The sequence below is a fragment of the Ambystoma mexicanum genome, chromosome 11, assembly GCF_040938575.1.
Source record: "Ambystoma mexicanum isolate Mex_15411 chromosome 11, UKY_AmexF1_1, whole genome shotgun sequence".
Lineage (NCBI taxonomy): Eukaryota > Metazoa > Chordata > Amphibia > Caudata > Ambystomatidae > Ambystoma > Ambystoma mexicanum.
This window is the reverse complement of record NC_090934.1, coordinates 865,005,750-865,019,276: the sequence shown is the minus strand read 5'-3', so window position 1 is coordinate 865,019,276 and position 13,527 is coordinate 865,005,750. Positions and strand designations below refer to the sequence as shown.

The 13,527-nt window shown below is 47.8% G+C and overlaps 1 protein-coding gene across 4 annotated transcripts in view; it reads right to left on the bottom strand.

Moving 5' to 3' along the window:
• Positions 1-8,743: 8,743 nt before the first annotated feature.
• INCENP (inner centromere protein) overlaps positions 8,744-13,527 on the bottom strand; it is a 675,150-nt gene continuing 670,366 nt past the window's right edge. For all 4 annotated transcript variants that reach the window (XM_069623903.1, XM_069623901.1, XM_069623902.1 and 1 more), the window contains one exon: positions 8,744-9,332. In XM_069623903.1, coding sequence (XP_069480004.1) covers positions 9,118-9,332 — 215 coding nt within the window. In that variant the 3' untranslated portion in view covers positions 8,744-9,117. The remainder of the gene's footprint in view (positions 9,333-13,527) is intronic.

The following is a 13,527-nucleotide window of genomic DNA, read 5'->3' as shown; positions in this document are numbered from 1 at the left end:
TCTTCCTCTGAGGAACGCTTAAAAATGGATAGCGCTTCTAAGTATCCTTTTATCGTACCAACCTGGAGCCCCAGATTAGCCAAATGTAATAGAAAAGACAATACTGTGGGAATATTACATTGAAAGGGGTCCACATTCTTTTCTCTGCACCAGTTACTGAACTTGTTCCAACAACACAGATAAAGATTTAGTTGCTAGCCTTCTGGCCGAAAGCAAGATCTCCATTAGGTCATCCGGAATGTCCCAATCCTTGTATCTCAACCTCTCAGAAGCCACGCGTGAATGTTGAGTGTGTTGACCTCTGAATGGAGAATGTGACCTCCGTTTTGCAAGAGAAGCTCCTCTTTTTGGAAGACGCATTGGATGGTAGATTGACTTGTCCAGAAGGTCCGGGTACCACGTTCTCCTGGCCCAATCCGGAGCAATTAGGATCATGGTTTTCCCGAACTTTCTCAACTTTCCGATTATTTGAGGGATCACAGGGACTGGAGGGAACATGTACAGAAGTGGTAATTCCCATTCCACCACAAATGCGTCCCCTAGAGCTCCTCTTGGGGGAAATTCCCTTGAGCAATACAGTTTGCACTTCCGGTTGGCAACGGTCAAACAGATCCACTTGAGGGGTTCCCCAAAGGGCAAAGATCTCTTGGACTTCCTGAGCTAGCTCCCACTCGTGGGAGACTGCTCTGCCTGCTCAGAGCATCCGCCGCCGCGTTTTGCTCTCCGGCTAGATGAACTGCCGACAGATCCCTTCTTGGATTGCCCAAAACCAGAGCTGCATTGCCTTTCTGCACAGTGGCAGTGACCCTACTCCTCCTCTCTTGTTGAGATAGTATATGGCCACCGTGTTGTCCGTCATTAGGACATGCTTTCCCCGTACAGAGGGCAGGAAGGCCTTCAGCGCTAGTCTGATTGCCCTCAGCTCCAATAGGTTGATATGTAGTTTGGACTCCAGTGGAGACCAACGACCGCTGATTGTCAGATTGTTGGTGTGAGCTCTCCACCCCGTGAGTGAGGCATCCGTTACTACTGTTCTCTCCGGCCATGGTTGCCAAAAAGATTCTCCCTTGAGGATAGGTTTCATGCAAGCCCCCCACTGTAGATCCTGTGCTACTCTGGTTGGAACTTGCATTAGATCGGACATTTCCCCTGAAAATTCAGACCATTAAGTCACGAGAGCCCATTCAAGGGATCTCATCCTCAATCTGGCTTCGGGCACTAGAAAAATGCAGGACACCATTAGACCGAGCAACCTGAGAAAATCGAAGGCTGGTAGATACTGGGCATTCTAGAATTTTATTACCATCTGCAGAATTTGGTGAGCTCTCTTCGGGAGGTGAGGCTTTGCCCAAACAAGTATCCAGGACTGCTCCGATAAACTGGAGTCTTTGTGATGGTATGTTTGACTTTTTGAAATTCATGGAAAACCCTAGTTTGTGAAGGAAGTGGAAAGTCTTGGACAGATGATCCTGTGCTTGTTCTGGAGAACGTGCCCTGATCATCCAATCGTCCAGATAGGGGTAGACGTGGATCCCCCCTCTCCTGAGACTAGCTGACACCACCTCCATCAACTTGGTGAAAACTCTTGGGGCGGAGGTCAACCCGAATGGCAGAACTAGAAATTGATAGTGAGAATTGCCAACCGCCAACCTCAGGTACTTTGTGCTTGAGATGGATTGGCACATGAAAGTAAGCATCCTGAAGATCCAATGACACCAACCAATCCTGGAGTTGGAGAGCCTGAAGAATCTGAGAAAGTGTGACCATCTTGAATTTGTCCTTCCTGAGGAACTTGTTCAAGTCTCTCAAGTCCAAGATGGGTCTCAGTCCTCAGTCTTTCTTTGGAATGAGGAAATATGGGGAATACCAACCCTTGTTCCTCTCCGCTGCAGGTACATGTTCTATTGCACCTTTCTGTAGCAGGGTTAAAACTTCCTGCAACAGGAGCGGATCTGGATGTTTCACAGAGTTGTATCCCGGTGGGTGATTGAGGTTTCTTTAGAAAAGGAAGGCAGTAACCTTGGGATACTGTTTCCAGTGCCCAAGCATCTGAAGTAATGCCCCGCCATTCTTCCAGATGCTGTGAGATCCTGCCTCCCCCCGGCATCTTGTGGGTCAAAACCTCAGAGTGGTTTTGCTGCACCTGCTGAAGGGACAGATGCCGCTGCAGGGGCAGATCTAGCACCTTTTCCTCGCCCCGAGGACCTTTTCTTTGACCTCTGACTGGCCTGTCCCCTTCTTTTTCCAATTGAGGAATAAAATCGAAAGGGATGACCCCTCCAGTAAGATTAGCCCGTGTAGCCTCCAGGAAGATGAGTCTGTGTAGTGGTGTTGAGGTGGTCTTATAGCGGCACTGAGTGATTTTGCTGCCGCTTTGGAGGTCTGCAGCTTCTCCAAAATTTCATCTGCCTTGCTGCCAAACAACCTCGAGCCGTCAAATGGCACATTAAGAAGCCTGGATTGTACGTCCGGTGCAAAGCCAGACTTCCTTAGCCACGCAAATCTACATAGCACTGTGCTAGATGCCGTGGGCCTACCGTATGGTCAGCTGTGTCCAAACCTGACCGAAGGTATTCCCCCGTAGCCTCCTTGCCATCCCTTATTATGGCTAGGAATCCATCACGTTCCTCACCTTCTGGGATGTGCTCAGCTGCCGCTGACATGACGTCCCACAGGGTATATGTAAATCTTGCAAGGTTGCAAGTTACATTGGTGGATTTTAAAGCCATGCTTCCAGATGTAAAAATCTTTCTGGGCCATGCATCAACCTTTATCATCCCTATCCGGGGGAATTGTAGGGTATGCAGCATTTCTAGTAGAGGTAGCTGCTTGAACTAACAGACTTTCTGGAGATGGATTCTTGCTCAAGTATTCCGGGTCTGAATTACAGGGTCTATATTTTGACACGATTTTCTTATTTACTGCTGGAATGGTTTCAGGATGTTCCCATGCAGTATTAACCCTTCTTTGTAAGGCTACATGAAAGGGAAGTATGGGGTCTTGCTGAGGGCCTCCTGACAGGATATCAGTCATGTCATCTTGACAGGTGAATTCCTACCCCATCGCATGAATTCAGTAACTACTCATTAACTTTCTATAGCCCGCATCAGCATGTTCTGCTGGGTCAGGCTTTTCAAATTCGTATTCTGGAGAAGTATCCAGACCACTTGCTGATTGCAAGCCCTCGTGTAAGTCTTGTATTTTCGATTGAGGGTCAATTAATTCTTCAGGTACTGGTCTTGTGCCAAATTTAACACCAGCAGGAGAAACTTCATCTGCTGATTACTCTCCTTCGTATATGGATGACATGGTCCTAAAAAAATCATGTCTACTCTGGATGAAAAATCTTTTCAGGTGGTATAGGTTTTGATATTGGCATAGGCATGGGCATCGACAAACACGTCGATGGCGTCAATGTTCGATGTTGTAGCTACAACCTTCGACATTGTCGAGGTAGCCTTCGAAGGAATCGAAGGAGTTGTCGAGACCATCAATGCCGTCGAAGGAGCCTTCGAAACTGTCGACTGTACACTCAACGTCTTTTTAGGTGGAGTCATCAACGCCTTGTACTAGACCGTTCTCGATGGCTTAGAGGACGTTTTCGACGCAGCCTTTTAAGACGTATGAGAGTCTGACGCCATCTTTTTTACATCTACCTCCGATTTATGCACCGGTAGGCTTTTTCCATGAGGTGTCTGGGAGGAGTCCCTGGATGACACCCTCGACAACTGTCGGATTTTCTTGTTTTAGATCTTCCCCTGTCACTTTTGTGAGCAGGGGCATGGTCTTCGTCAGACTTTGAGGGGGTGTGGGCCGCGCTCTCAAAAATCTTTAACATAGAAACCCTAAAGGCTTCCCATTTTGTCGGAGGGTCATGTCTTGAAGGACATGTTATAACTTCCTCAGATGACGTCGAGGAAGAAGAGACCGGTGTAGTCTTTTTTTCACCTTTTTGGAGGTCAAAGAAGGACTCTCCTGATCAGCTCCTCGATCTAGATTTATTATGTTTCATCGAAGACTCAGTCGAGTCTTTTCTCCCCTTTGAAGAAAACTTTGAGGATCCCTCCCCCACCGCCAGTTGACAAGAACCGCAGTCATCTATACGATGGTCGGAGCCGAGGCACCAGAGGCTATTTTTATGGGTATCGGTCAGCGACATCTTTTCCCCACATTTCTGGCATTTCTTGAATCCAGTTTTAGGTGTGGAACCGTTCGATGAAGACATTCACACGAAACTGAAGCGCCGTTATAAATATCTGAAGTCAAGCTACCGGAAAAACGGAAAGAGGCCAACGGGCGCGCTCGAGGCATTTATACAGCGGATGACGTCGGGGCTCGACGGATGCTGCTGAGGGACATCGACGCTGCAGCCTCGAGTGGAGCTCCCTCTGGTGGAGAGAGAAAACATTTCAGAAGCAGCAAAGCTGAAGGTAAGGATATGTCTAAGATGAGGAATACGTGGGAGGACAATCCATTCGAATACATTTTTTTTTAAAGAAAGAAAAAAAATGTACTGTCCCTGGGAGGTTGATTGCTGAAATTCAAACCCGCTCTGCCAGGGCCCATTCCAAGAGCGACACCGACCCAATGCAGAGGGGTGTGGGGGGCGCAGAGATCTGGGAGAAATTGGTGCCACCCTGCTTGTTCAAATTAAACATTGTATTAAAATTAACCGTCCTGGCCAGACCAGACCTGTCCCTGATAAGAAGCAAAACTCCTCGAGTGCCATGCCCACTGCCCTGAGCTCGAGCAGATATGCATAAGGGCTTCCGACCTGGACCATGCTCCATGAATCGTGTGGCCCTCTAGCATAGCATTCCAAACCAAAAGGAGTCCGTCATTACCACCACCAGGGTCGGCTCTGGTCGGGTGAAGGGGATCCCAAGGAAATATTGCCATCCATTACTTAAAAGCAAAAATGAGGCAGTAGGAGTGGTGGTATTGGTATCTAGCTCGAGCCTCCTGTTCCCAATTAGCCACCAGGTGGAGCTTGAGGTGCCTTATCTTGAGGCGAGCGTGCTGTACATAGAGCACGCAGGGGGGCCATCAGGACCAGACTATGCTGGAACCACCATGCTGAGGTGAAGTTGGCCAGAATGTGCTCCACCGCCTTGTGGAGGGACAGGAGCCTCTAGGGAGTAGGGACCACAGCTAAACTTTAGTGTTCCAACGCACCCCTGGGAAGACCAGCTCCTGTGATGGGCACAACTGACTTTCTCTGAGGGAGAACCCCAGCTGATGAAGGTGATCGGTCGGTCTCTGGCAGGAGTTGGACACCCCCTCGGGGGACCCCACCCTCAACAACCAACCAGTCCAAGTAAGGGTACAGATGGTGGTCCTCCAAGCTGAGAAGGCCCACTGCTACTTTTATCAACTTTGTGGAGAAACGAGGGGCCGAGTTCAGGCCGAAGGAAAGCACCTTAATTGTGAACTGCAGAAACTTCCAATGCGGTTGGTAGATGGGTACGTGCAGGAACGCGTCCTTGAGGTCCAGGGAACACATGCATTCTCCTGCACGCAGACACTGCTATGTGCCTGGGAGTAATCATCTTGAAGTGTTGGAGCAGTAAAAACAGATTTAGAAAGGACAGGTCCATGACAACCCTCAGGCCAGCCTGGTTGTTGTAGGGTACTGCAAAGGTCCTGGAATAATACGCAGAGCCCCTGTCTGAAAAAGGAACCAGTTATATCACCTGCATCTCCAATAGTGAAAAGACCCGCCGTAAAGAGCAAGGGACCCGATCTGACTAAGAGGAGAGTAGAGGAAGACTGACACCTGTGGAGAATATGGATAGAACCCACAGGTTGCTGAAAAGACACATCCAGGAGTCCTGGAAAGGAGCCAAACGGCCCACCACATGTGTTCCCCAACCACAAAGTCACTGCTTCTTGGCATCAGTGGCAGAGGAGGGCGAGCGGAAAATCCTGTGCAAAGTCCTCTGCTACTTACTCCTGTTGTCGCTGGGCAACCAGTCAGACCTCTTTATACCACAGTCCCAAAACCGCTCGAAGCCGGAGAAAGTGCAGGGTTTGAACTCTGTCCTGCCCAGTTACTGAGGTAAGGATTTCTGTCTAGCTTTTGTCAGGATGTTCAAGGACATGGCAGGTTGAGTTGGTTTTCTTTTTGCCAACTCGTCATCGGTTGACGAATTATAGGTCCATGCCCTCGAAGGGCAGATCAAGGATCCGCTCCTGCAAGTCAGATGAAAACTTAGTGGCGTGCATCCATGCCGTTGTCCTCATCTGGAGACCAAGGTACAGTCCCCGGCTGGCTGTGTTGATGTGGGAGACCAAAGAAGCCATGAGCCAGGCGTCTGCCTTGAAGGAGGCTTGCTTGTATGAAGAGAGGTCGGACAGAAATTCCTGAGCTCCCGCCACAGTTTCTGGTTAGCCACAGTCTAGAGGGTGCCTGCGTTGACTTGCAGCAGATTCAGTCCAGAGATGGAATAACAGCACTTTCCTAAAAAGTGGAGTACTTTGTCCTTTAGCGCCACCTGCAGGACATCCTTCTGGAGAGTGATGCCAGACAGGATCATATTGCGCTTACCCAAGACCTCTGCTAGCACTCCCGACTCTTGGGGGGCTTCTGCAGGCAGAGGGACTCCCAGGAACTTCGCCAGGCCTGTAAGGCAGTCATGAAAGGCCTTAACGAATATCAAGGGTTCATCGCCCTGGGCGTCCTTCATCGCCCCCTGCCCCTTTTTAATAAACCAAGGGAAGTCCAGGCCCTGGGACAGGTGCCAACTGTGTTCTCTCTCCTTTTTACCCCTCCCAACTCGCCTTATACTCACTCACCCCCCCTCCAAGTCCAGAGCTGAAGAAAGGTCCAACAGATGTTGAGGGAGAGGCGGTGGTACAAAAGAAGGTGGAGCAGTCAGAACAAACAGTAGGGCATGGACGACTTCCTTCACAATGTACATCAGGAGCCCCTTTATTTGAGGGGAACGCATGCGGAAGAGGAAGCGCTCGAAGAAGCCGTCCTCGCAAACCGCCTGGTCCCTAGGGGCCCGGCCCTCTGAGGCACTGGGCCTCCGCTCCTGGTCAAAGCACTGAGGCGCCTGGTGTGTGTAGCCATGAAGCTGTGATGGTAGATGTATCCCAGATGAGACCAGAAGCCTGCATCGTATGATCCGCTGCTGCTTCCACAGGGAAGGTGGCTGGGATCATCCTGAAAAGCCCATTCAATGGGTGAAAGCAGTGGCGGGCCCCGAGCTGGATCCAAGATGGCCACCGGCCCGACAGTCTCCACCATGTGACTGCCATTTTGAAGTCTGCCCTTACAACCTGGGCGGGAGGGCGCGAAGGCCCTGAGCCAAGAGAGGCCTTAGACACAGGAGGATCCAGCTTGGGTCATGCACCCGAAGTAAAGGTGGAGAGAGATCACTCTGGTAGGCGCCGAGTCCTCAGCCGGTAGTTGAAACGCCCCGACTCTTTGAGCAAGCTTGGTTAGGCTGGACAACCTTGGCACCTGTGCCGGTAGCTGTGCTGGATCGAGCCGAAAACGCCCCCGAGCCGTCAGCTTGGGAGCCGGTAGCCTGGATGGCCTCAGGTCTGCCCCCGGAAGAGCCCCCATGCCCCTCGGCTCGGAAACCAGTTGCCTTAGATGCCTTTGGCCTGCCAGAACCCGAATCCAAGGAACCCCTATTCGTTGCTGCGCTGCACAGCCATGCTGAACAGAGGGCCTACCTTGTCTTGATGAGGTCCTGGAGACGACATCCTTGAGGTGGAGCAGAAGAGAAGTGTTGAAGATCTCCATCGGCAACAGATTCTTCAATGCACTGTGACTTAGTGCTGCAAGCCGAACACGTGTCCCAGCGATGGTCGGGCCCAAAACACAAGACAGTGCGTGGTGGTCGAAGGCTCGGGAACGAGCGGTCGAATGAGGCCCGTCTTGTGAAGCCTCCAGCAGCAGACATGCGTTGGGGGAGGCGAGCCACCCAGGGAAGTTAAATGAAATTGGAAAAAAAAACCAAGGAGCAAGCGGAAAGCTAAAACAGAAAAGTCTCTATGCTGGCTGACAGGTCTGACACAGTCCATGCAGAAAAAGGGACTGAGGTGAGGTGCCAGAGCTTCTGCGGGGTGTTTCTATGCCCCTGCATGCTATACTAAATTTAAAAAGGAAGCTCCATTTTTCACTGCCAAGGGTTCCGGTAATGTCCCCATGTTGGGGGGACACCCACAAGGATGGAGGAAAGGGGCTAGAGTTTGGTGGGTGGTGCCTTGTTGGTTCAGAAAGCCGGGCCACTGCATGCATGTGCCCCCCTGCATGGTTTAAAAACACTCCAAAAGTGTATTTGAGCCAGCTTACCCAGCCCACCTGAAAATGCAGACTATTCCAACCAGTTGTGAAGGAGAGCATGCAGGATGAGGATTTCTGAAAATGTATTGGCTACAGCTAATTTAGCTTTTCTCAAACCAGCTTCTCTTGTTAAAATCTGACCCAGAATCCAGATCATAGGTAGATACACTAGTGTTTGTTCAAACACTAGCTCTTCGTCATTAATCTGGTGTCCAAGAAGGTGGGACGAATTCAGAACAAGATTGAAGCACCAGAAACAATTTAAAAAATGCTTAGAGACCCATTACAACACTTAAAAAAAATACATTAAGTCCCATGACTTTTGTTAAAGAAAGCATATTTCCACACTGTCACTACTACAGACACATTTCCAAACAATTGGGACGGAGGCAAGAGAAAGACACCCCGTCAACCCCCCAGTCAAACACCAATGATTGGCAGCAGTATGGAGCTAAACTTTAATACAATATTTAAGTAATTAAAAAAGTAATTTTTGCATCCTTGCAACATTATTTTTTAAAAGGTGCATATACAAAAACCAGACAAGTACCGATCTCCCAAGAGACGGCATGCATGAAAGTCCACAGGCAGTCCTTATGTACAATAAATCCATAACATTCAGTGCCATTAAAAAAAAAAAAAAAAAAAAGTCACTGAAAAGTCGACCAATGTTCAGCAGCAAGTCTGTCCCAATACCCTTTAGCTGCTTGAGCAGATTGCACTTATGCAAGCACTCCTTGCCGTTTTCCTAGAACAAGCCAACTCGAGTGCCAACTGTTTTTACTTCCTCTGGTAGCAGGCGCTGTAGGTTATAGAAGTCAGTATTTTTTCATGCCATGTGGCAGGACCACATTGGAACAGCGATTGTTCATAGGAGGGGAATGCCAAACTGCAGAACTGGTGCGCTTAACGTAACGGGGTTTGCTCTTGTAAAACATTTCCTCCAGTTTTGGGCTCTCAATGCGTCCAAAGGTATGATCCACATTGATAGGGTTGTAGAATTGTTGGCGCATAGCATCACTCAAAAACTTGCCTGCGAAATAAACAAGATAAGTGATTGGTTAACACTGTGGTAAGGTTTTACTTGCTAGCATGAGTCTTCAGGGACAGCAATATCAAGGTCACCTGTACCATACCCACTATTTTAGGGTCTAATTTCAAAAGTAAATGTTAGCCATACCATGCATTTCAAAAGATGGTTTCAAGATCTGCGAATACTATGCTGTGAATCCTAGTTGAGAGTCTGAGCGCCTCGCCACTCAACCCCCCTCCCACATCGACCCACCTTGCAACAGAAAGTTGCACATTGCAGTGAACACTCCAAACCACTTTCTCATACTTGAAGCAGTTAGCGCCTTCAGGGATTGGACCGGAGGGCATGAAGGAGGAACCATTGAAAATACTGGTGCAGACACATGCAAGCCAGCAGTTGCTCCAACAAGCTCTCTGTCGAAACGGCCAATCTTTGTTAAAAGATTTAAATCAGTAAGGCAGTTTAGGGGGGCTGATGGGAGAGACATATTGAGAAAAGTAGATTAGTAGTACAGTAGTCCTTACATTAAGTAAAATGATACTTTCATGCAGGAATACATTTCTCTTAATATTAATTTCTTTGACATAGATGTGCATATTTGTTTAAATATTTCCTCACATTGAAGCAGGAATTCCAGCGCCCCTCACTTTACAATATACTTTAAGCATACAGGCTGTTCCATTATAAAAGCTTCACATTCATGCTTTCACTCTCCAAGCCTAGCCAACAACTAACTCCCAAGAGAGGTCTGGAGGGTTGCACATAAATACAAAAAGGTACAAAGTGTCATTGCAGAATTCCATTTTTGGGGTACTGTAGTCTTGTTAGGGGAGTTTTTACTAAAGTCCACTTTGTAAGTAGACTTCACAAAACTATCCAAATGGTTTGTAGATGCCCCCACCCCCCCAACTCTTCGTATCAGTCAGTACTACTAGAACATTGGTAGAGTGGCAGAGCAGTCAGGCATGTTCTAAAAGGAAGATGTGAGCTGTATGCAAGTACACTGAACCTAGTTAGTAATGCACAACAAAGAAACACATACATTTGTATTTGTTTATTATTTGTATTGCGCACCAGACCCAAGGGTATCAGGGCACAGAGCATATGATTCAAAGCTTACACAGGAGAATTACAGGAATAACCAATTAAGCACACAGAGGAATATGGTACAAAGTGAGAATAACAAAGGGAGGTACAATATTACAATATACAGAAGCAAGAGTAAAACATGGTAACAAGTAACATGCGGAGAAAAGCTGTACAGTTTGAAGGCAGGTATTTACAGTCAATATTTACAGTCATGTTGCAGTCCAGTGTCTAGTACCAACTATAGATCTGATTCTTTAAGCCATTTGATGGTACTCTTGCGGAAGTTGTGGAAGGACTGATCGACTTAGTGTAGGTGGTAGTGAGTTCCATAGTTTAGCTCCCTTGACTGGGAAGCTACAGTCCCCAATTCTCGATAGCGTGAATCTAGGAACTGCAAGGTGATTAGTGTTCGATAGTCTAGTGATCCTAGTTGAAGACATCTTGTTGAATCTTTGACAGGTAGCTGGGTGCAGCATTGTTGAAGCATTTATAGGTCAAGGTTGCAACCATCAACTTAATTTTGTCGAGTGTAGAAAGCCAGTTGTTGGCTCTTTGTGTGTCAGAGATGTGTTCTCGTTTAGCAATTCCTAATGCGGCTCTAAGAGCATTATTTTGCAAGGTCTGGATCTTTTTGATAATTTATTAGCACCTATGAATAAAGCTTTGCAATAGTCCAATTTTGATAAAATAAGAGCTCGGGCTAAGGTGATACAACTGCTATTTGTTAGCAAAGGTTTGCTAGCCCTAATCAATTTGCACATATAGGCTGTGGAGGAGGCCTCCGCATTGACTTGCTTGTTGAGATATAAGGTCGAATCTAGGTAAAATCCTAAAGTCTTCACCTCTTTGGTCATAGGGATAGTGTTATTATCAATATTTAAGGTGGAGTAATTAGAATTTAATTTATTGAGGGATGCAGTGGTGCCTAGGATGATCTCGGTCTTATCCAGGTATACACCATGGGTAGCCATCCATACCTGGATGACGAGGTAAATCCTATTCACAAAGGCCAAATCCTTGTCGTAATCACCAGAAAGAGGTAGGAGGATCTGGGTGTCATCTGCATAGTTAGTGTAGGTGACACCCAAATGATCCAGATCATCGAAAAGGGCCTTAGTGAAGATGTAGAGGGTAGGTGAGACACATGACCCCCTGAGGCACTCCACAAGTGATAAGGATGGGGTCAGCAGCTGCCGTCGGGGAGATAAATCTCACAGTCCGGTTGCTGAGAAAGGATTGTATCCAGACTATAGCTTCCGCTGAGAAGTGGGCAGCTGTGTCAAGGTGACTACATAAGACTATGTTCAAGTCAAATACCGCGGAAATATCCAATAAGAGAAGGACGACGGGAGTCCCCTTGTCTGAGTTAGTCAATCTACGCCTTTAAGTCTAATAAGGCTGTTTCGGTTCCATGCTGTGGCCGGAAGCCAGACTGACGTGAGCCCAATAAGGAGCTGGAACAGGAATGGCAGTGGTGATGGGTCGGTAGTTGGTAGGGCTAGTTGGGTCCAATGTCTGTTTTTTTTTTTTTAAGCGTGGGAGCACCCACGGTTCCTTTAGGTTAGCTGGGATTTTGCCAGATGAGAAAGAGTTGACCAGTTTAGTGCTGAACGGGGCCAAGTCTCTAGAGGCATCCTTTATAGTTGTGCCAGGCAATGATCTCCCTTATAGTTGGACGGTTTAAGTGAAAGGATAATTATTTCTGTCTCAAGTATAGTAACCTTAGTGAACTTGAAGCGTGGGGTGTGGTCAAGGCTATTGGGTGCTGTATCAGCTGTGAGGGGAGATGGGGGTGATGTTCTGATTAGTGACTTTTTGGCGATTTTCGTTTGTAGGGTCTTGACTTTCTTAACTAATGCGTGCTGAATGTCCGAGCACCAAAGCATGTCTTTTGTGCAGTTATCCGGTATAGGGATTGGGGTTTCCAGCTCTAAGTATAGCAAAGAGTTCCTTCGTGCTTGACTTAGCCTGGGCTATTCTAGTGTTTTAAGCTTCACATTTATGTTACAATATCGATTATATTTACACAAGAATCACTTACATACTTGGCACAATTAACAAAAACACTAAGGAGAAATACAATAAGTAAATTTACTCTGCAAACACATAAGATAATGACTTAGGAAGGAACATTGTTACTGTGATAAAGTTACTCGCTGTAGTGACTAGAGTGCTCATAGTCCATGGTCCCCTTTCCACCATCCTTGTGGGCGTCCCCCAATATGGGGACAGTACCAGAACCTTTGGCAGGGAAAAATGGAGCTTAGTCTTTAAATTTATTATAGCGTGTGGGGGTGCGGCCTGTGGCGCCTCACCTCTGTCCCCTTTTGACACATCGGACACTTAGATACCTGGCTACTCTTAGTACATTTTAGCCCTTGGCATACTACCAGGGGAAGGTGGGTGGGACGTATGGAGGAAAGGGACTATGGACTAGGAGTACTCTAGTCCCTAGGGTGAGCTATTACTCATATGTCCCGTCCCCATGCCTCCATCCATGGGGGTGATTCCACCAAACAAAACCATAGGGTGGAGCTGCGACGACCAGACTCGTATCTAGAATAAAGCGAAAATGTATTTCAGAACAGACTGATCAACCTCTGCATCGCGCCTGGAGCTGGTGTCCAGTGAGCAGTGCCTACAGAAGGCCGTAGTGGACCAAGTAGCCGTATTGCTGATGACATCCCAAGAAGCATTTTTCCGAAATGCGACAGCCATGGCCTTAGCTCTGACTGCATGGCCATGAATCCTCAGCAACCGGTTTGCCCATGGCTGTGTATGCTTCCGAAAATGGCCTAACTATCCAGTGGGCGATGGAAGCCTTGGATGCCCGAGAGCTTGTGGAGGTGCCACCAAAAGTCACCAACAATGCCGTGGACTTCCTGAAGGATTTAGCCAGAGAGAAAACTTGAGAACCCTTTTGGGGTCCATAGAATGTAGGGCCCTCTCTGCATCAGACTGTGGGTTCGGGAAGAACACCTGCAGGCAGATCTCTTCATTAAGATGGAATGCAGAGACCACCTTGGGCAAGTAGTTCAGTTGAGTATGCAAGACTACCTTGTCGTGAAACGTGGTGAAGGGCTTGCACAAAGAAAGCTTGCAGCTC